The sequence below is a fragment of the Ictidomys tridecemlineatus genome, chromosome 7 (assembly GCF_052094955.1).
Source record: "Ictidomys tridecemlineatus isolate mIctTri1 chromosome 7, mIctTri1.hap1, whole genome shotgun sequence".
Taxonomy (NCBI): Eukaryota; Metazoa; Chordata; class Mammalia; order Rodentia; family Sciuridae; genus Ictidomys; species Ictidomys tridecemlineatus.
The window spans coordinates 46,258,980-46,282,348 of NC_135483.1; the positions used below are offsets into that span (position 1 = coordinate 46,258,980).

The 23,369-nt window shown below is 33.5% G+C and overlaps 1 protein-coding gene across 1 annotated transcript in view; it reads right to left on the reverse strand.

The window, feature by feature from the left end:
• Cnbd1 (cyclic nucleotide binding domain containing 1) overlaps positions 1-23,369 on the reverse strand; it is a 315,836-nt gene that overhangs the window by 103,666 nt on the left and 188,801 nt on the right. The window contains exon 5 of the mRNA XM_078016396.1: positions 6,373-6,518. Coding sequence (XP_077872522.1) covers positions 6,373-6,518 — 146 coding nt within the window. The remainder of the gene's footprint in view (positions 1-6,372; positions 6,519-23,369) is intronic.

Sequence of the window (23,369 nt, forward strand, 5' to 3'; positions counted from 1 at the left end):
CAGCCTTGTCTAAAATCAATTTACCATAAAGTTAAAACACGATTTCTGGACTCAACTGATTCCATTGTTATATGTGTCTATTTTTATGCTAATAGTATACTCTCTTGGTACTTACTGTAGGTTTGTAGTGACTTTTGAAACTGAGATATAATAGTCCTCTAGCTTTATTGTTCTTGGTTAAGTTTTGATTTCTATTTTTCTGGCTCCTCTAAATTTCTGTATGAATTTTAGGATCAGTTTATCAAATTTTCAAAAAAATAAAACAGTTGGTCCTGTTTTTTTTAAAGATTGTGTTGAATGTATACATTGGTTTATGTAGTATTGCTATTTAACAACAGCAAGTTCTTTGATCTAAGAATATTGGATAGCTTTGTATTTGTGTATTTCATAGTTTTCAACAATGTTTTGTAATTTTCAGTTTACAAGGCTTGCACTTCTCCTTTTAACCTTATTCCTAACTAGATTATGTCCTTGATGTGATTGGAAAATAAAATCAAATTTCTTAACTTCAGTTTTTATATTGATCATTGCTTGTGCTATAAATTCTCCTTTAAGTATTTTGTAGACTGCACCATGAGGCCATTTGGGTCTCTGATTTTCTGAATGTGTGTTTTCAAGAGAGCCCTACCACTGAGGTACACCCCCAGCCCATTTTTATTATTTATTTTGAGACAGAGTCTTGCTATGTTGATGAGGCTGACCTCAGAATTAAAATCCTCTTGGCTCAACCTCCTGCAGAGTTGAGAATACAGGCAGGCACCACCACATCCAGCTCTGTGAGAATATCTTTAATTGCTATTTTAATATAATAGGTGTTCCTCAATTTATAATTGGTTATGTCCAATAAATCCATCAGAAGTTACAAATATCTTATGGATGTGACTCTACTTTGTGTACAACCTGAGATATGAAAAATTGTGCTCTATGTGTGTAATATGAATTATAATGCATTCTATTGTCATATATAACAAATCAAAATGTTTTAAAAATGCACTTAATACATCTATCCTCTAAGCATCGTAGTTCAGCACACAGTACACTGTAGAGAGCTGTTGTTTACCCTTGTGGTCTCCTGGTTAACTGGGAGCTATGACTCATTGCCATTGCCCATCATCATGAGAGAGTAGCAAAGATTATAATCACTAACCTAAAAATATTTCAACTTAATATATGAAGTTCATACTGAATGCATATTGCTTTTGTACCATCATAATTACATTTAAAAATTCTAAATTGAAGCATTGTTATTGGAAAATTATTTACTTGTTATAGATGTGATCAAATTGTCTATTTTTTCTTGAGTCAGTTTTTATGGACTGTATATTAATTTGTCCATAATATCTAAGCTATGTAGTTTTTTAGCACACAATTTTTCAATATATTTTCTTTTAACTTTCTTAAGTTGGCAGTAAGTTCCACTATTTAGTATTGAGTTTTCTCTCTTTTTCTTTGTTGTTAATATGTTAATTGATAGTCATAATTATATCCACTCATGGGGTACATAGAATATGGTGTTTTGGTGTATGTGAACAAGAAGGAATAATTTTATCAAGCTAATTGGACCCAATTCTCCTTTATGTTGGCACAGGAACCAACTTCCTCAACAAGACTCTGAAAGCACAAGAAGTAAAATAAAGAACCAATAACTGGAATGGTTTTCAACTAAAAAGCTTCTTCTGAAAAAAAGAAGCAATCAAGAACATGAACAGAGAGCCTACAGAACAGAAGAACATATTTACCACCTGTACCTCAAATAGAGCATTAATCTATAAATCATTAATATACAAAGAACTCAAAAAACTTAACACTGAAAAAAGTAATAACCCAATCAATAATGAGCTAAGGAACTGAACAGGCACTTCAGAGAAGAAGACATATGATTGGTCAACAAAAGAAGAAATGTTCAACATCACCAGCAATTAGAGAAATGCAAATTAAAACTGCACTGAGATTCCATCTCACTCCAGTCAGAATGGCAACTATCAAGAAAACAATAACAATAAATGTTGGCAAGCGTGTGGGGAAAAGGTACACTCCAACATTGCTGGTGGGGTTGCAAATTTGTACAACTACTCTTGAAAGCAGTATGGAGATTCCTCAGTGAACTTGGAATAAAACCATCATTTGACCCAGTTTTCCCACTCCTTGGTTGATAACCAATGGACTTCAAATCAGCATACTACAGTAACACAGCCTTATCAATGTTTATAGGAGTTCACCATAGTCAAGCTTTGGTACCAACCTAGGTAGTCTTCTACAGGGTATAAAGAAAATGGATAAAGAAAATGTTGTATATATACACAATGGAATATTACTCGGCCATAAAGAAAAATAAAACTATGGCCTTTGCCAGTAAATGGATGGGACTGGAGACGATTTTGCTAAGTGAAATAAGCCTGTCTCAAAAAACACAAGGCCAAATATTTTCTCTGATATGTGAATGCTAACACAAAAAGGGTGTTTAAGAATATAAGGGAAGAATATATGTTCATTGGATTAGACAAAGGAGGATGAAGGGAAGGTGGGGGAATGGGAAAAGGAAAGACAGAAGAATGAATCAGACTTTCCTATGCTCATAAATGAATATAATATTAGTGAAACTCTACTTCTTGTACAACCACAAGAATGGGATCCTAGTTAGAACAAGTTATATTCCATGTATGCTTATTATGTCAAAATATACTCTACTGTTACATATATCTAAACAGAACAAATTAAAAAATTAAAAATAAATAAATACAGCTATTAATATACCATAAGCTTATGTACTTAATATATTTTTATAGCGATACATTTGGTATTTACTCTTAAGGTATTTTAAAAATATAATATGTATTATATTGATTATCAGAAGTAGATCTCTAAATTTATTCATACTGTGTATCTGAAATTTAATATCATTTAACTAACTATTCCCCATTCTAAACACCTGCCACCCAAGCCTCTGGTCATTATTGTTTTACTCTGTCTTCCTATGAGTTCACATTTGTAGTTTGCATATATAAATTATGTCATTCCACCTCTTCATACTCTCACCTCATGGGTAAGGATTTCAACATACAAAGTTCATGGGGTGGGAGGCTGGACATAAGCATTCTAACCATGGTGCTTCAGTTTCCATAAAAGCATGTCTCCATGTCAGATCACCGCACACCCTTCAAGTCTCTGTATGTCTAGGGAAGTCATGGTCTTTATGGTAGAACTAAAGATTTTGTTATTTATATCATAAAAAGGTACTATTTGCATTATGGTTAATTTATACATGGAAAAGGTGCCCCACTACATTTTTCATGAGTTTAGCTACTGTATTTTTATATACTAGGTAAAATTTAAATCATAACAGGAAATAAAGACTATACAAAGTGAAGGATATACTAAAATTTAGCAATGTGAAAATATTTTCAATATTGAAATTAAATAAAAAATTTTATTTAAATGACTATGCAGATTTTGAGAAATAACCACATGAAAACCAGAAAAAAAATAAAATTGAATTAACGAAATAGAAGATAAATAATATTGTAAGGTTTAGTGAGCTTCAAGTACAGAAAACAGTAAAGATGTTATTGAAAGAAAAGTGAAAACATTTTATAGGAAGATCATTTTATAGGAATGTGTTTCATGGTGACATAAAGGTAGATATAATAATGAGATTTTGATTTGTAATCCAGTTCCAGGCTAGCTACTAAATGATGATCTCAAGCAAGTTAATTCTTCTAATTTTCATGAGATTGTCAATCTTAAAAATGTCATCTCCTAGGCTATACAAGAGAAAACACAATGGACAATTCTTGTGATCACTTGACTTCAATTAATTATGTCTCTCTCTGTATATGCACATGCAAAAAGAGATGACTACATGTGATATATATGCAGTAATTTTAACATAGTAATATAATTACTTTTTAGTTGTACCACTCTTAGAATATATAAATAATATAATAATAAAAGAGTATGTTTTAGAAGCATGATTTAAGTTGAACTTAAACTAGAGATATGCATCTTATTTACTACTGAAAAATCATAATATTATTTCCTGGTTAATATATTATTATTTTTAAATCTGAATACGTAAGAGGCCAAGGGAATAATAGCAAGTGTAAGAAGTTTCCTTAAATAATGTAGCTCTAAAGAAGTAGTGGCCAGAAAAGAGACCAGAAGGTGCAGACAGCTGTGTGGAATAGCACTTGAGAAAGGAAAGCCTCTGCAGCAGATTGAAAGTCAGCATCCTGGGGATGAGGGACCACATGAGGGAATTCTCTAAATAACAGCAGAGGGAGGGCATGCATATATGAATAGAGAAAAAGGAGAGAGACAGACATCTAGTTGGGCTTGTTTTTTAAGCTGGATGAACAAAGAGATCTACAAAGGTCAAATATTTAATGAGTTGACTGCTTTGATAGTGAAACATCCAAGCTGTCAGAACTAGATATCTTAAAAACCCAGGAGAAGGATTTTGACACAAGTATGTATAAACAAAGAGACTTCTAAATTTATTAAAAAGTGTCAAAAGTTTGCCCTACCGAAATACAAGTTTGAATGCTTTTTAATGTTAATATTTTATTATTGTAATTTCATACCTTAAAAGTCAATAACTTGAGTTATTAAGATGCTACTAGAATAAAATGTTGCTTCTAATTATTTTTTAAAACTTTCTTGAAATAAATCTGTAATTACATCTACAAACACATGAATCTGTATTCATTGGGGAAAAAGTAAACCAACAAAAATAGATGTGGAGGAAAGAATTAATTATAACATTTATTGCCCTTGAGTTAGCTTTCATAACTACCACAAAATACCTGAGACAACTGACTTTATATAGAAAAAGGTTTATTTAGCTCATTTTATAGGTTCAAAGTCCAATGGCAGACAATTATGTCCCTAGTGATCTGAAGACCCTCACCAGGCTCCATATCCCAAAGTTTCCACCACCTCCCAACAATACTTTCCGAGGTGGCAAGACTTTAATCACAATGGACCCTGGGGGACACTCAAAACAAACCAAAACTATAAAATCCCTCAATTTTAATGCATTCCATTAAGGCAACCTCTTAAAATATATGTATTTTTAAAATGTCTTTCTGAACCCATTCTTATATATTTAAAAAATACACACAAATTTATACATTTTTTATAAAAGTTTATATAATTCTTTAATAGTTCTATTTTTATTTACTACCTTTAATATTTATATAAATGAATATACATGCTTTTTAGACACTGTTTAGAACTCCATAGACTAGATGAAGCATAATGTATTCTTCTATTGAAGAAAATGTATATTAGTCACATATTTTTACCATTACCAATATAATTTATAATGGTAAAAGCATGTGATTATAAAACAAATTAATTTTTAACTATTATTCTCAAGATAATGGCAAACCAATGTTGAATACTTTTTCTTTTTGTCCCTTAAAATTATTTTGATCTCTGCAAAACTCTTGATTTATTTTTCACTGCTTGACTCTGATTAAATGGAACTAATTATGGGAGAAAACCATTGGGGAAAAACTATCAAAATATGTAAATCTTTTCAATAGACACATTTTTTCCAAAATGCCAGTCAGGTTTTAAATGTCATGATCCCGATGAACCACTTTAATCAAACAGTGATATAATGCACAAAGAACAAAGTAAGCATTAGGCAGAAGTATATTTGAAACTTGATTATAACTGTTCTGTATAAAATAAGAATAATATCTATCTTTGTTTCAGTTATACTCGTGAATGGATGTCTTTGATACAATGTACAACTTATATGCCTCTCCCTAAAGGATTCAAATATATGTATTTCTAATTAATATTTTATATCACTGATAAATAGAATAAAGACTAAATTTGGGAAACTAAAATCTGTCTAGAGAGTTTTTTTTTTTTTCACAATATCTAGACCAACCTCTTGAGTGGGTAACTAATCAGGTAACTACCGTTTTAACCATGAAAACCAATACTAGACTATTATGCAATATGTAGCGTGGTTTTGAAAGTGTGGCCTCAGACTTGTAATCACTTGATGATAATTGAATAACAATCACTCAAAAGATTACTATAAATGCAATTTGGGCCCCACCTCAAACCTACTGAATCACAAATTCTGGGATCTGTGCCTAGCAAGATGAGTCTCATGAGTACTGTAATTTGGATGTGTGCTCAAAGTTGATGTACAATGGTGTCTATCTTAAACCTTTCATACTAAAATGTGAGATGTTATTCATATTTCACTACTTATCATCTTATGACTAGAAAACAATCATATAGTACATTTTACATGTGGAGTGATATCATAGGTATTATGGTGGTGGAGAAGTCAAGAGATATACATGCATTTCATCTTACTAGACTTCGCTCCATGTTTTGGTTTATTACCTGTGCTGCCTTTGACCCAGGTTTCAGAAATGATATTTTTACTAAGTGTTCTCAGATGCTCATCTTTTAGCTGTGAGGTTAGTTCTGGAATTGTCTTCAGCATCTTCCATACAACATTGTGTTCGTGTGCTGTTCTTTCAACGGGCCTTAAAAGAGAAAGGAAAGAAGATTACAAATTCAGAGACTGTGGGATGAATGAAAAGAAACAAACCAACACATATTTAAATTTTACATTTCCTGTTTCATATTTCCTCTTTATTTAAGAGTTAAGGAGAAATGTGATGATGTTCTACTTGGGCTTACTAGCTAACTTTGAAAGTTTGCTTCCTTTCCAGCATTAAGACGCACCTCCATAATAATTTAAACTTTAAAAAAAGACAAATGCATTTATATTTTGAAATAGAAAGTTCAATACTTCAATTATAAGATTGTATCTTTTTAAACTAGTAATTATAAAGACCTTTTTCAGATATCAAACTGAAAAGATTGTTATTCCTACTGTTTGTTCTTGATCCTTAATAGTACTTAAGTACAATTAAAGTTAGGTCAAACATAGCTGTAATTAACACTTAAGGGATATAAATTTTAAGTGAAAAGATGCATATGCAATTTAAATAAAATGTATAGTTATCAGAATGGATGATACTTATTTACTCCTAATCATTAAATTCACTATTTAAAAATATGGTACTATGCCAGGCACACACGCCTATAATCCCTGTGGCTGGGGAGGCTGAGGCAGGAGGATCACAAGTTCAAAGCCAGCTTTGGCAAAAGCAAGGCGCTAAGCAACTCAGTGAGACTCTGTCTCTAAATAAAATACAAAATAGGACTGGGGATGTGGCTCAGTGGTTGAGTGCCCCTGAGTTTAATCCCCAGTACCCACCCCCCCAAAATGGTATTATTATCAGTATATAAAATTCATGTTAATATAGGTTATCAAGGGAGAAACCTAGTTGTTATAACTAGGTTATAACTAAATACCCAGCATTTTTTTAAGCAAAAATTCTAAAATCTAGTGTGAAAAATCAGGTTAGCATCAGAAAAGGAATTCACAGTGCCCATACCACACATATGGGGTTGCCAGTAACAGTTCCAGTATAGACATATAGTCCTGTTGGCCTATCTGGCTTATGTGTTTCTATATATGTGTCTTGTATGTTGATATGAATTGTTTTTTTCGTGGATTGTAGAAAAAAAAAGTTCAATAAAACACAGGTTTAGTAGACAGCCTTGACAAATAGACTTAAGAAAACTAGCTCACTACTTAACATCATTTAAAATGTGCACTTCAGTTACAATAAAGAATTAGTATCAGAAATTACTTATGTATCATAACCAAAACCTAAAAATATGTCATTGACTTAGCTGTCAAATACGAGGTATCCAGAAAATATCACAGACTGAAAAGATGGAGATACACACACATACATACATACACACACACACACACACACACACACACTTAAAATGGCAAAACATTTTTTATCCATCTGTAATAATTTGCAAGGCAGAAAACCTAGAAAACTTGCTACTTGCATAAGATAGTTTCAAAAGACAGAAAGTTATTATGTTTAGCTTGCTTCATGTTACTCACTAGTGTGGAAGTATTATTAACTGAGTAAAGCTGATTAGTTTTCAACCAGAAAGGAAAGGGATCAGAAAGAATCCAGAAATGGAGTCTGGTTATAATAATCAAGTGCTCCTTGATCCCACATAGCAAGAAAGAATTTAAAAAGATTTGACTATTGGCCTAGGGCTGTAGCTCAGTGGCAGAACACTCCCCTAGCATGTGCGAGGCACTGGTTCTATCCTCTGCATCACATAAAAATAAATAAATAAAATAAAAGTATTTTGTGTCCAACTACAACTAAATATGTGTATGTGTGTGTGTGTGTGTGTGTTTTCTGTATTATATAAAGGTGCCTAATCCTATGGCAAAGTTCTGACAAGAAGCTTTGTCTTCCTGTCCAAGACCACTGTTTCATAATTTAAGGAAGCCTCCATTAACAGAAAGACAGGCACAGGGAGAGTAAGCAGAGGAATAAAGACCTAAGAACAATGTCTGGAACATGAACTTGGCTTTGGTTACTGGCATGCAGAAGATACCGGAGGCAAATAGATCAGAAGTCTGCTGTTTTGGGAGGATTTATACTACTAATGAATCCAATATTATGGCCTAGTAAGTTTTAACTGATTGAACTTTCAAACCAAAAGAAATTGTGCAACACTTCTTAACCTTCAAAGAGAACCTATTCTCTAATGTTCTTATTAGAATTGCCCACTGGGATAAGAGACAGGAGAAAACCTCTGAGAGAAGAGAGCCAAGAGGTGTTCTTCCCAATAAAGCAGATCCAGGATGTAATTCAAAAAACTTCTAACACTGTTAGGGCAGAGGTTTTTACAACTCAGCCCAGCAAAATAACATTGTTGCTATGTACCAATGACTTCAATGTGTTTCCACTTCCTCCTTTTTCTGAATGTTTTTAATGATAGCATATGCTTGGTTTCACCAATCTGCACTGTGTAAAAGGAAAGCAAGGAATAACCAGATCTCCAGTTTTTATGCTATGAACCAGAAATAGCCATATTCATTCCTGATGGAGAGGGTATGTCCTCCAAGATCTTCGACTTTGAGGTGCAGTAATGGATGAAACTTTCAGTTTTATCTTTTTGTGAGAGTGGATATGAGTGTTGGGGAAAAGGTATGCACAGATAACTGGTAAGCAGAAATAGGCAAATTGCAAGAGAAATGCTAGTTGTCCAAAAAGTTGATTGCTCTTATTTCTATGCATTTGGCTAGGATACATTTCCAAGGCAGCTCTCTGACCACATGACTGAGTTCTAGCCAGTGGAAAATTAACAGACACAGAAGAAAGGCATAGTTTATTAGCTGGTTAAATTTTTAAATACTCCACTTTAGTATTACAAGAATGTGTGTTTATCTGTTAGGTACATAAATCAAATATGTGTGTACATACATAAACACATATACCTCAAAATATATGTGAAATATGCATGTACTTCACATGTATTCATAACAGGGAGATATGTATATTTGTATAAGAAATTGTGCAACTCTTCATAGAAAGTTCTAACGTATTTACAGTATTCCCATCAGATTCTTTGTGTAGATGAAATATGTATATATGCTATCTTATAACAAACATAGTTTCACTTAACAAACAGAAAAATTAATGTGGAGTTTTTAAATAGTTTGTTCACAATCTCATGATTAATCCATGCCAGAAATAGGGGTAGCTGTAAGAATGCCCCAAACAGTTAGGCTCTGGATTACATGCTGCATGATTTTGGGGGGTATGTTAGGCATTTTCATTATAATGTACCTTTGTGTAGATCTATTGTAATTTTGTACATTTGATATCCTGTAAGCCTATATTTGATATAGGCTTACAATTCATTCTTCAGGTTTGGGGAATTTTCTGATATTATCTCATTGAAGAGATTGTGCATTCCTTTGGTTTGAAACTCTGTGCCTTCCTCTATCCCAACAACCCTTATATTTGGTCTTTTGATGCTGTCCCATAATTCTTGGAAGTTCTCTTCATGGTTTCTTACTATCTTCACTGTGTGGTCAACTTTATTTTCCAGATTGTATGCTTTGTATGCATTATCTGACATTCTGTCTTCCAAGTAGTGTAGTGTGTTGGTGATGCTTTCTATTGATTTTTTTATTTTGTTTATTGTTTCCTTCATTTCAAGGATTTCTGATTGTTGTTTTTTTTTCAGAGTCTCTATATCTTTCTTGAAGTAATCTTTTGCTACCTGTAGTTGCTCCCTTATCTATTTGTTGGTATGATCAATGGACACCTGAATTTGCTCTTATCTCTTTGTTGAAGTGATCAATTTTTGCCTGCATTTGCTCATTTAGGTCATTCTTTAATTCACAAACATTTTAATTATGATCATTTTGAAATCATTCTCTGAAATTTCATCAAAAATTTGCTGTCCATGGGTTCTGTTATTATAGTTTCCTGGTTTGTCTGGGGCACTTTCCTCTCTTGTTTTTTCATGTTATCCATGCGTCTTCCTTTCTTGCAGTGTGAATCTCAGATGTTACAGTTTCTACCCTATATTCTTGTAGTATCCATGCAGATCATCTGTACCTTACCTTGATGTTGGGCTTCTTGACCCTGCCAGTGTCCCATGATGGATGCAACTGCAACTAAAGGTGGTGGCAGAAATAGCAGAGGTGCCCCAAGATGGATGCAATGTCTTTCAGAGATGGGGCTGAATGGGTAGGCCTTACACTGGCTTTGGGATGCCTACTCTGAGACGCAGCTGCTTCTAGTCCCTGTCTGTTGCTGCAAGGTAGATACTACTTTTTGAAGAAGGCTATGACAATGTCTACAGTATCCCAAGATGGAAGTGGGTTAGGCCTGGGCTCCCAGGTAGGGTCGGGGAGGACCTGGGTCTACCCTGGGCCTGGGCTCCCACACAGATCAGCAGAGGTGGATCTGGGATGGGTCCTGAGCTCTGGCCAGTATCTGCGGCTGGTCAGCAGAGGTAGTCCTGTGCCTGAGCCTGAGCTCTGGCCAGTGTCTCTTGTTCTATTCTTAATATAGAAAAACTCCAGTGAAAGAAACTAATTTATCAAAAAGAAAAATGTGGGGCTGAGGATATGTCTCAAGTAGTAGCACGCTCACCTAGCATGTGTGAGGCACTGGGTTCAATCCTCAGCACCATATGAAAATAAAATAAAGATATTGTGTCCACCTAAAGCTAAAAAATAAATATTTTAAAAAAAAGTTCCCAGAAGGAACTCATTCAGTTTGAAAAACTGTGATTCCCATGCTGTTATTATTAGTAGGATTTATTTCCTTAATGATGTTATTATTAGCATTATAATTATTATACAATGGTATATTAAAATTAATATTTAAATATTACACATCAAATATTAAATATTAAGTATTTATATAATAGGAATATTATTTAGCTTCTTATAGATGTCAAACAATAATGCAGAATTCAATGTAGAAACAAACTGACAATATTGGTGATATTGTGACATTATTAGGCCTATAGTTATATAATCACATGTATCAGAAATATTTTACTGTGGGCAAGATTATAAGCAATCCTTAGTGATCTGTTTTTATTATGGGGAAATGCCAGAATTAAAATATTCACTACAGGCATTAAATTTTATGAACCTTGACTTAATGATTCAGAAACTACTAACTCTTAAAGGTGGTTTCCTTTAACTAATGGATTTTAAAGTCTCAATTTATCCCATCTGCTACTTTCATCACCTGACTTATTTTTCCTTCAGAATAATTAAACAATTAAAGACTTAATATTATACAACGGTGTTTTTAAAAATGTCACTCCTTTGTATTTTCATTAATTCACATTTATATTTTTAGTTCCAATTGTAATTGTAGCTGATGGCAAAAAGCAAAATATTAGTATAATCCAAACATTTCTGGCAAGTTAGTAGGAAATAAATATTTCAGAATGTATCATTCAATTCCTTTCTATACTAGTCATCATATGAAACTGAAAGTACAAAGGAGAAACATTTCTTTAAGGACCATCATATGCATTCTGATAATTCCTAGTGATTTTAATGCTAATGATGACACAATTAAGAAATAAGTTCACATCTGTTCTGACATAAACACTCTCTGTTCAACTTAAATGTTGGGCATTTCAATTGAAAGTTTAGCTTCCTGTGCTAGCTGATTTTCATGGCCTTTCTTAGAAAATGTAGGCTTTCTAGTGAGGGTGATGTCTTTCAGAGTTTTTATATTCAAAATCCTTTTCTTAAGGGGCATGTGTAAGTGCATAGAAGGATTATTCTTGTGATGAAGGAAGAGTTGGTCTGCAGGTACTGAAAATTTGGTTAAAGAAATAAAACCAACTTATATTAGAGGCCACATAAACAAAACCATTAAACTTGGGCAGGATGTTTACCAATAAAATGACAGTAAATCAGAAAATTTAGGTATGAGAATAGGGAGCAGTGACAGAATATGCTATAAGTAGTCATATTTAAACAGGATCAAGGAAGTCAATTTCTTCAGGGACTACTAGCTAATAATGATTAACAAAGAAACTGAAATCCTAAAATTAGTTGCTGATGTTGCTAATGCTCTCACACACATACATACATACACAGATATGCAGATACACACACACACACAACAAACCTAAATGAGTAGAATAATTTCATACCCTTATGACAAATTAATGAAATAGGAGAAAAAGCAGATAGTTTTCTTATTTGAAGTACAGTAAAAATATTATATGTAGACAAATGCATATAACATTTTCCAGAATATTGAAGATTAACAGTAAGTACTCATTAATAAAAATTGATTAAAGTGTTACATTTTCTCAAGGGAATGTTATTTAGCTTGTTATAGATGTCAAGCATATAATGAAGAATTCAATGTAGAAACAAACTGACAATATTGGTGATATTGTGACATTATTATGCACATAGTTACATAATCACATATGTATCAGAAATATTTTACTGTGGGCAAGATTATAAGTTATCCTTAGTGATCTTTTTTATTATGGGAAAATGCCAGAATTAAAATATTCACTCCAGACATTCAATTTTATGAACCTTGACTTAATGATTCAGAAACTGCTACCTCTTAATGACGGTTTCCTTTAAACTAATGGATTTTAAAGTCTCAATTTATCCCATCTGCTACTTTCATCACCTGACTTATTTTTCCTTCAGAACAAGAAAACTATGCACTGGTAATAAATGAAGTAATAATTTTCATTTCTTTTATTTCATCTACTAAACCTTCCTGCTAATTTATTGGCTATAGCCTAGCAAAGATACTAACCACTCTCTATAATAATTATCTCATCCATTTGTTTACTTATACTTATTTGGGTACAACCTAGCTTTTAATTTAAAGCAGGTCTTAGAAAATCTATAAAGGAAAACTTCCTGTTCATTTGTAGAAAAAAAAAAGAAAAATAAGGTGAAGTATTGCTGATAGCAAGAAAGACTTCATTCAGGAGGGAGAAGAACCATGAAAGTCTCTAGAAATAAAAGCAAACTTCAAAGATGCTGATTATTTTTACTTCTCAATGACTTGTAAATGCCAAAGAAATGTCCCTGATATTTTGTCATGAAACAATCAACTTTAATTGGAAGTAAAGATATTTGGGAATAAAATTGATTATTGATTCATATATCTGACAAATTAAAAAAGAATTAAGTTTATTTCATATGACAATTCTAAGTAGAAATTAAAAATAAGTAAGTTTTTTCTAACCAAAAGTACAATTGAAAATACTAAAAACAATGAAACAGGTTTGGTGGTATATATATGAAATTCAAGAGTTAGCACTCCTGTTGTTTGAGTCTATACTTTCTTTTAATATTGGTCAAAAATAAACAACCAGAATTATAAAGACCAACACAAGTTTCCTTTTCATGTTCTGTAAGAAACTTAAATAATCTTTTAGTGTTCTTGAGAATTTGGGAGAAGCTATGTTTCTTCCCATTATTTCTTATTGATATCCTACTTTCTTAAATGCCCAAACTATAACATAGAAGACAGAATTTTCTGTGGTCAGTGTATTTTGTTCCTTTAAATAACAGTGTATTCTCCTTAAATACAAGATTGAAGTGAGAAAAGGAAGAGATTAACACTTACTTTCAGATTTTAGTATTTTTAACAATGCTATCATGTGATTCTTGTGAGACAGGACTGCACAAGCAGAGTACTATTTAAACACACATACACACAGACTCTCTCTCTCTCTCTCACACACACACACACTCACACACACACACACACACACACACACACACACACACACACACTCACATTCACAGGGCTCTTTATTCAACTCCAATGGTACACAGAATATACATAAAGTCAATAAGAGCAGGACTATACCAATTAGGAATAGGAGGATAAGTCAGTTTTCACACTAGACCTCTCCCCTACTTCCACGTATTTCTGAAGAAAACAGTGGGGAAGACACAGGCCAATAAAAATCAGAGGAATCCAAGTTTCCTCTCAGCCTGCATATTCTATTATTTTAATTAGATGATTACCCACTACATTCTAATTTATTTGTGTTATAATACAATTACAAAGAACCACAAAAAAATTACATTTTCTGATTTAATTTCCTCCTTTGAAAGTAGGAAAACTGGGGTTTGGATGTGTTAATTAACTTGCCCACAGCACATGGATAATAAACTGTGGGATGGCTTTCTCTCCCAGGGAGTCCCACTGTATTGCCTAGATTCCCATCGACTTAGCCTCTACACTGTATCAAATTTTCATAATAATGATTTTTACTTCTTTTGAGTTACTGGGGTTAACCAAATTAGAGTAAGGGATGTTATAGGTTTTGTTGGGCCTGACACTAACACCATAAATTAAAAAGGACAAAAATCTATAAAAATTTTTTTTGCTATAAATATAAATATTTATTTAGAAAGAAAGCACAAAATATTATTAAGATTTAAAAACTAAATGATTTTCAAACATCACCAATTCAAAAAATATTATAATAAATTTATTAATTAGCTGCCAATATGCCTTCATTGTGCTTTATTTTTATTTTTATTTTTTAATCACATTTCTTATGTACTTTCACCTCTTTATATGATCACAATCTTGATTGAAAGAAAACATTCTTTCCTTCAATTCAATTGATAGAATTTTTAAAATTATTTCTAATGATTTAGAAATATTTCTCTTAGCATCATCACAACCAATTTTTAGTAATGTCACAACAATTTCTAGGATTAAATTGAGAAAAGTTTCTATCCACATTTCTTTCATGTATAGACTAAAAGATTTGGAAAGCTTTTTCACAGATTTCTTTCTCCATACAGCTATCCCTAACCCTAACCACTGCTCTGCCCACCTGTTCCCAGTGCCCATGTGCCAAAGCCAATGATTACAGTGTTAAAATGCTATTGGTCCCACAGCATGCAGCAGGGTTATTCCTGATAGCCCTTCTTACACTAGCATAACTATCAATAACTGCGTATATAGAAATAACTAAGAACTAAAATTTACATCTTTCTAGACCTAAATGTAATATCTCCCTTACTCTACTTTCTCTAAACTAGGTCCCAAAATGCCTGAGGGCACTCTAATGTGAGATGCCATGAAAATAAAGTGTAAGAAGATGTGATTGTCAAGCAAGGAGAGAGCATGTGATCATATTGCAGTAATATATTTTGCAGAAATATATGAGCATGTGAATTCATTTCTGGAGCCTCTCCCAGGGCCTTTCAATGTACCCATGTAAGTTCAATGTCAGGATTAAAAGCTTCATTACCTACAGGATAAGTAAGTCTACCTTTCATTTTATACCTAGTTATTAAGCAAAACAATAAGAAAATAGAACCTGTAATCATAGTGGATTAAAAATATAAAAAAAAATTGGAGTGAAAAAAAGTGTAGGGGGAAAGAAACAGAGTGAAATAAAATTGTGAGCCTATATCAGAAGGCATGGAAGACTGGCATAGATTACAACTTTGAAAAAACAAATGGTAGAAATGAAAAGATAGATAATTTGCTGGAAAAAGAATACCTGGGAGTCCATGACATTTGGTCATATCTGTCCCTAGAATACATACCCTGCCTGTCCAGTCACAGGAGTTCCTCAATGACTCAAAACACTAACCATGGTTGGGGAATATTTTTAGAAATTGCACAGCTAAATTCCATGGGCCTTAGCAGGCAAATAACATTTGAGCAAAGATTCTGTGATCCATAGATGAGTGAAATAGAAAAATCCAGCTACAAAGTTCATTTTAATTAAGGGATACATGCATGGATACCCTTGGACCTACACCTCCTTTTTTTGTGGTGGGGGGACACCTCCTTAATAGTTTTTAAAATAGCATTTATGACAGTTATAAAATTATTTGAAATTGCTAAAACTGTGATTGTCCTGTTTTTTCTGTGTCCATTGTTGCCTGCATATTTTCAAGCAACTCACTACAAAATTATTCTCCTGGAATCTGGTGTGTACTTGAAATATTTCTTGGATCATTAATCATTAAAATGCACATCACCTTCTGTCTGACTTCTCGTTTGAATTGCCTAATCAGTTAAGGATGGATGAACAGAATAACAATGGATTTTATTTGATCATCTAAATTCATATAACAAATGCTGAACATTATCAGCTTTTCCAGAAATTGAGTCTGGTCATTTGTGGAGCAGAGACATCAGAGACACAGCATGACTTGGCTTCTCTGTTATTATAAATGGTTGAAAACTGAAAGATCAGCGACAGTAACTTTAACTCTTTGAGCTTAAAAAATACTTTTCACTTCTATGATTAAAAAGTAGATTGTTTTTAAATGTCTCCTTTTGTTTTGGGGGGAGAATGGTTAAGCTTTTGCTTGTGATGGGAGAGGAATAAAACAACACACAATATCACCAGAATCCTATAGGTTGCATGTTTCCTTTTATTTCGGGAGGAGAGGATTGAAGACAATAACAAACTAGCTCAAAAACTAAAAATTTTAAAATGGGGGTCACAAAGGAGGGGCATAGAAAAAGTTGCAAGTAGTTTATGTGTTCGTGGCTCTAATGCCAAACAAGAATTTTATGATACCTCGGTCAAAGTATCCCATCAAAGAGCACTTCTTTAGCATCTTGCATGAATTCAGTCCATAAGACCTGAGTGGTTTTAACAGCCACACCAAACAAAAATATAAATAAGTTCTAAAATACTTCAAAATTTGCCTGTAAGATTACAGGTGAATACTGTAATAATAGTTAGATACTTCTAGAATACACTCAGCAACAGTATACAAGATAATCATGTATTACTGAAATACACAGATGTTTAGAACTAAGTTTTAATGAAGATTTTCTACATCTTTTGTGCTTAGACATTTGAAAGAGCCACTTATAAGACACAAAATTGATACCATGGATTTCTCTGTAAAAGAAACTGACAGGCAATTTTCTTGGGAATCTTAATCATTCTTCATTTAATCACACTATTTTTCTTTTTTTCTGCTCAAAAGGAATATAATAACTACATGTCAGATTCAGAAGGTGAGCAATAGCTTCTACCTACATTTCAGATTTTTGAAGTCGGCCAAAAAAAAAAAAAAGACCTTCCTTCTCCTATTTTAGCATGTATTCATTCATTTATTTGGCAAAAAGTATTGTGCAGTACTAATGTTCAGGTTCCTTCCTAAATGTTGGTACACAACAATGAAAAAGATAGATGTGGTCCTTGCCTCACTCTACTTAAAATTCAGAGGGAAAATCAGATATTATGGGTGAGAATCTTATGTGTCTGACAATGTTGTAAAAGGCACAGTAAAGTAATAGAGAGACATAACCTAGTCCTGGATTGGGGGACAGTCAGAAACATATTTTCCAGAAATGATGATGTGTAAACTCACACCTAAAGAATAGCATGAGAGTTGGGAAAGGGAGAATATCAGTGTTTCAGGTATATGGAATTTCAAGTCCAAAGATCCAGAGTCATGTGTTCAAGAAACTCTTAAGGAACACTGCCCAATTTGGTTGGAGCAAAGAAGGCAATGAGGAAATGGGACACAAATTGAAGCCAAAATAGTAGGGAAGGTGAAATCCTACAGGGCATTGTAAACACTGTTAAGAATATTAGACTTTTTTTTAGGACAGGTAAAGTCATCCAGGGGCTTCATTCAGAGAAATAACTGAGATGATTTACATTATTGGAGTTCACTATGCTTACACAAGAAGGGTAGATTAGGGTATTAGAATTATAATTCTGAGATCAGTCACAAGGATATCACAGTGGATTATATAATGAAAAATTCCACCTAGTGGGTCAAGTTTTAAAACAGGTTTTGAATATATTTAATTAACTTAATGGGTCAAAAAAATAGAGGTCTAACTCAACATCAAGTAGGCAATTTGTCCTTCCACAGAAGAACACTGGTATCACTGGTATTATAAATAATCATGACTAGAAAGCATTTTAGTAATGCTGGTTTTAAAATATTTCAGTCCAAAATAATCCATTATATAAGTGTCTCAGAGTTCTGACTATACATCATTTATTGTCAAAATGTTAACCTGAAAAACAATGACATATAAGAAACAATCATTCCTTCTTCAGCATACCTTTTAGTATATACTCTATCTTCATATGGTGTATAAACTATGGAAATGTAAAAACTTAAATTTCATTATATTAGCTCTAACTTTTGCTTCATTCCTAGGGAAATATATGCATAATAAGCATACAATATATCACATCTACCAGAGTTAGAGATCTACATGCCTATCATATATTGAAATATAGAGTCATAAATAGCTTAATTATTTAATACAAAAATGACCTTTTTAAATATTAGTAAGAAAATGGTAATATAAGGAATTGTTCAGACACTGAGTAATAAAGAAAAACTAAAATGTTGCACAGAATTGTCAATTATATACTTCAATATTTGATTTTCAGGAAAAATCTGACACTTGAAGTATTGACTTTTTAAACTATAATAATTAATGCATTTCTATTTTCTTCTGGAATGCCCCCAAATCTTTAACTAAATGTAATGCTAAAAAAGATCAACTAGGTTAGCTTCTTCATAACTTTGCTTATTTCTGTTTTAATAAGCATGATCTGCCTTTAGGAGAAACCACTCAAAACATTTGTGAAAAATAGCTTACAAAATATATTTCAATAATAAATTTACAAGGGTTATTTTTTATTTAAATTATTTTAAAGTGGTAATAAAAATTCAAAAATAAATTCAAAACAGGAATTAAACTTACAATTAATTTAAAACAGGAACATTGCATTGTGGCTTTTTCATTAAAATAAGGTTCAAATGATCACTTTTACTTATTGTCCCTGACAGCTTAATAATTTTTAAAGAAGAATCCTTGTTTTGATTTATTTTGCTATTGTTGCTGCTTGTTTGTCTTTGGTCTTGCTTCTGTTAAGTTTGAAAAGAGTTGAAGTGAACATCGACAGAGGGTAATAACTAGGATTTAGGCAGAGAATGGAACTGAAATTATAGTTGTAAACTTAGATCAGCAAGAATTTTGGTGCTTGGGTAAAGAAAAGAAATCCATGCAAGACCACAAGGTTCCTGACTTGTGAAATTGTAAGTCTGGTGGTAAAATTCACTGAGGTATGGAAGGCTGCAGAAGGAAAAAAAAAAATCTATAAGCTAAACAAGAGTTCAGTTTTAGATCTGGAAAGTCAGATACCCCAAGTAGGCATATCAAGTATGTATTTACTTATTAATAAATTCAAATCACTATAGGATTTTTTTAAATTTAGAATGAACACCTCTAAGCACCTGCTTCTGCAAAAAAATAAAATAAAATAAAAATGTATTAACAGAGAATAGATTTAGCTGACTGTCTGAAACAACTAAATGAAATAGCATATAATATAATGGTTTTGCAGACACTGAACATCAGCAAAGAAAAACAGTATGCCTTGGAAACCAGGAACAAATAAAGGCAAGACCTATAATTTCCCTGGTAGACAGAAGAGAGAAAATTACTATGCTACAGCACAAGGTGGAGTAAACCCAGACAATCTCCTGGATTGAGGAGACAGAGCTGGGGTCAAAAAAATAAACAGTGGCAAGAGTTCACAGAAGAAATTTTTGTAGAAAAGAAAAAAATAAAGTACAATGCAGACATTTTCAAAAAGCACCAGTTGAGAACTGAAAGTGTAGCTGTAGCTCAGTGGCAGACTGCTTGCCTAGCATGAACAAGACTCTAGGTCCAATTCTCAGCCCCAGGACTGAAAAAAAAATGAATTAAGTCTTTAGGGAGCATTGCTTGCAGCCCCCAGCAGCTATATTGACTTAGTCCTATAAACCAAGTGGCCCCATCTATCCTCCCACAGCCCAAAAAAGTACCAGAGCAGACCACTCTGACCAGCCCAACCCACAGAGGATTTCAGAAAAATGTTCAGCAGCCCACTGACCCTGCTCGTGCCCCAGAAAGACTCAGTGAGCACAGCCCTGCCAATCTTTGGCCCCAGGAAACACCATCCATCCTCCCGCTGCCCTGGAAGCAGTTCTATGATGACTCCTCACCCAACTCAGTTAAGAAGAAGCTACAAGCAACTCTGAGTGGCTTGGCTCCCTAAGGCTCACAGGAGCAGGAACCTTGACCCAGGAACTGGTTGGGCATCCTGTCCTGAACAGTTCAGCCCACCGTGGTCCAGGGAAGCAGAGAGCAGCTCTGGCCACCAATCCATGACCCTTAGAAGCACATGAGTCAACTTTTTGGAGCATCTTAGTTTTCTGAGGCCTCTGGGAAGCAGTCAGGTAATTCCATCCATTCCTTTGTGCCCCAAGAAGCAACTGAGCAGCTTTCTAGGTCAACTAGGGCCCTGAGAAGCAGACACTCAACCCTACTCTTGAAAGTTTGAAGCAGATGGAGAGATCTCCTTAGTAGGTTGGGCCCCGGAGGCCCTGAAAAGTCACCTGTATGTTCCCCAAATAGTGACAAGTGCCCCATATGGGCACACTGGTCAGGTATAGTACATGTGTGAAACTTAGGCATGACAAGAACTCTTTCCCCTTACCAGACCTACTGTTCTACACCCTCCTTATCCTACTTGGGTGGCCCCATCCCAACATGATTCACAGAAAATAATGGGCAGCCCGTATGGACCACCCTATGACTAGAGCTACAAGACATCCCACCCCCCCATGAAGTAATGAAAACTAACTAGTTTCAGAACTCATGCAACTAGCTAAATTTCACAATCCACCCAGCCTAAACTATTGGGACATCTGAAGATAGTGCCGATTATAGCAAAAGAAGCTACATAGACATTACACTAAAGCAACAATCTTGAATATAGTGTATCCAATTGCCACACTAGGACATGTTGGTAATAAAAAGTCCATCCTTAATACATAAATGGTCCTATAAAATTGGTAAAGACAACTAAACAACCAGACCAACACAGGTACAAATGAAGTGTATAAAAACAATTTAAATGATTCCTCCAAAGGAAAACAGTGACTCTCTAAGAAGATACCCTGAAGAAAAGGAAATTGACAAAGAATACAAGATAATGTTTTATAAAAATACTTAATGAGACAGAAGAGAATATAAGTAAAAAGTAATAGAATTAAGAAAACAATTTGTGTCATGAATGAGAAATTCAGTAAAAAGTTACAGATCATAAAAAAGAAAATCAGATATCTGGGGCTAACAAACTTAATAAATAAAATTTAAAATGTTGGGGCTGGGGATGTGGCTCAAGCAGTAGCGCGCTCGCCTGGCATGTGTGCAGCCCCAGTTCGATCCTCAGCACCACATACAAAAAAAACAAAAGACGTTGTGACCACTGGAAAAACTAAAAAATAAATATTAAAATTCTCTCTCTCTCTCTTTTAAAAAAAATAAAATAAAAAATAAAATAAAATGTAGTATGGACAGCCTCAAAAACAGAATTGACCAGGCAGAAGAAAAAAAGTCATAAACCTTTAAGACAATTCTTTTGAAATAACTCAGATATAAAAATGAAAAGGGAAAAGTTAAAAAAAAAGCCTCCAAGCTCATGAGATACCACTAAAAGAACAAATTTTTACATTATCAGTATTCCAGAAAGAGAAGGAAAAAAGAAAAGATAGAAAATTTGTTCAAGGAAATAGTTGCTGAAAACTTTTCAGATCTTGGGAAAGACGTGGCCACCTAGGTTCAGTAAGATCAAAGGAATCTTACTAGATTCAACCAAAAAAGACCCTCTCTCCAAGCCACATTACAGTCATACTGTCAAAAGTACATTTCAGCAAGAGAATTCTAAAAATCAGCAAAAGTGACAATTCACTTATAAAGGAATCTCAATTAGACCAACAGCAGACCTTACAGCAAAAACCTTGCAAGCCAGAGTGAATGGGATGATATTTCCAAATTCATAAAAGGAAAAAGAAAATGCCAACCAAGAATACCACTCATAGCAAAGCTATGCTTCAAAAGTGAAGAGGAAATAAGTATTTTCCAATAAATGTAACAACTGTTGATATTTACCACCACCAGACTAGATCTCCAAGACATTCTAGAGGAATTCCATACACTACAAGCAAAAGGTTGGTAACTCTCATAATGAAAGTGTGCAAAAGTAGAAAACTCAACAGAAACACAAAAGAAAAAGAGAATCAACCCTTTTCTATATAGAAATCACCAAACTACAAAGATAGAGAGAAAAAAAAGAAAAAAAGTCTGAACGACCAGAAAAAAAAAAAAAAAGAATATTGACAGGACCATATCTTACTTATCAACAATAATCTTGGATGTAAATAGTTTATATTTACCAACAAGAGCTACAAATTGGTTGAATGAGTTTTTTTATTGTTATTGGTTTTTTTTTTTGTTTTGTTTTGAAAGACTCAGTGATATCCTGTCTAGAAAAAAATTAGCTTCTCCAGTAAAGACACATGGACTGAGAGTGAAAAAGGAATGGAAAAAGATATATCATGCAAGTAAAAACAAAAAGCAAGCAAGAGTAGCTACTCTTATTTCATATAAAATGTAAATCAAACATTGCCAAAAGAAAAAATAGTCATAATATGGTAATAAAGAAATCAAATCAGCAAGAAAACACAATGGTAAATATATGTGCACCCAGTGCTGAAGAGCTCAATTTCATAAAGCAAACATTGTTTGATTTAAAAGGAGATACAGACTCAAACATAATTGTTATAGTTTGGATGTGAATAAATTTGGATGTGCATAAATTTCTTGACACATGCCAAAAGCTCATTTGTGAGAGAATGCCAGATGGTTTAGAGGAGCAGTGATTGGTTCATGCCAACCTTGATCCAATCAGTAAATGGATCCACTGATAGGATTAACTATGTTGGGGCTGAAGGTGGGTAGGGTGTCTCTCTCTCTCTTCTCTCTCTTCTCTCTCTTCTCTCTCTTCTCTCTCTTCTCTCTCTCTCTCTCTCTCTCTCTCTCTCTCTCTCTCTCTCTCTCTCTCTCTCTCTCTCTCTCTCTCTCTCTCTCTCTCTCATCACATTCTTT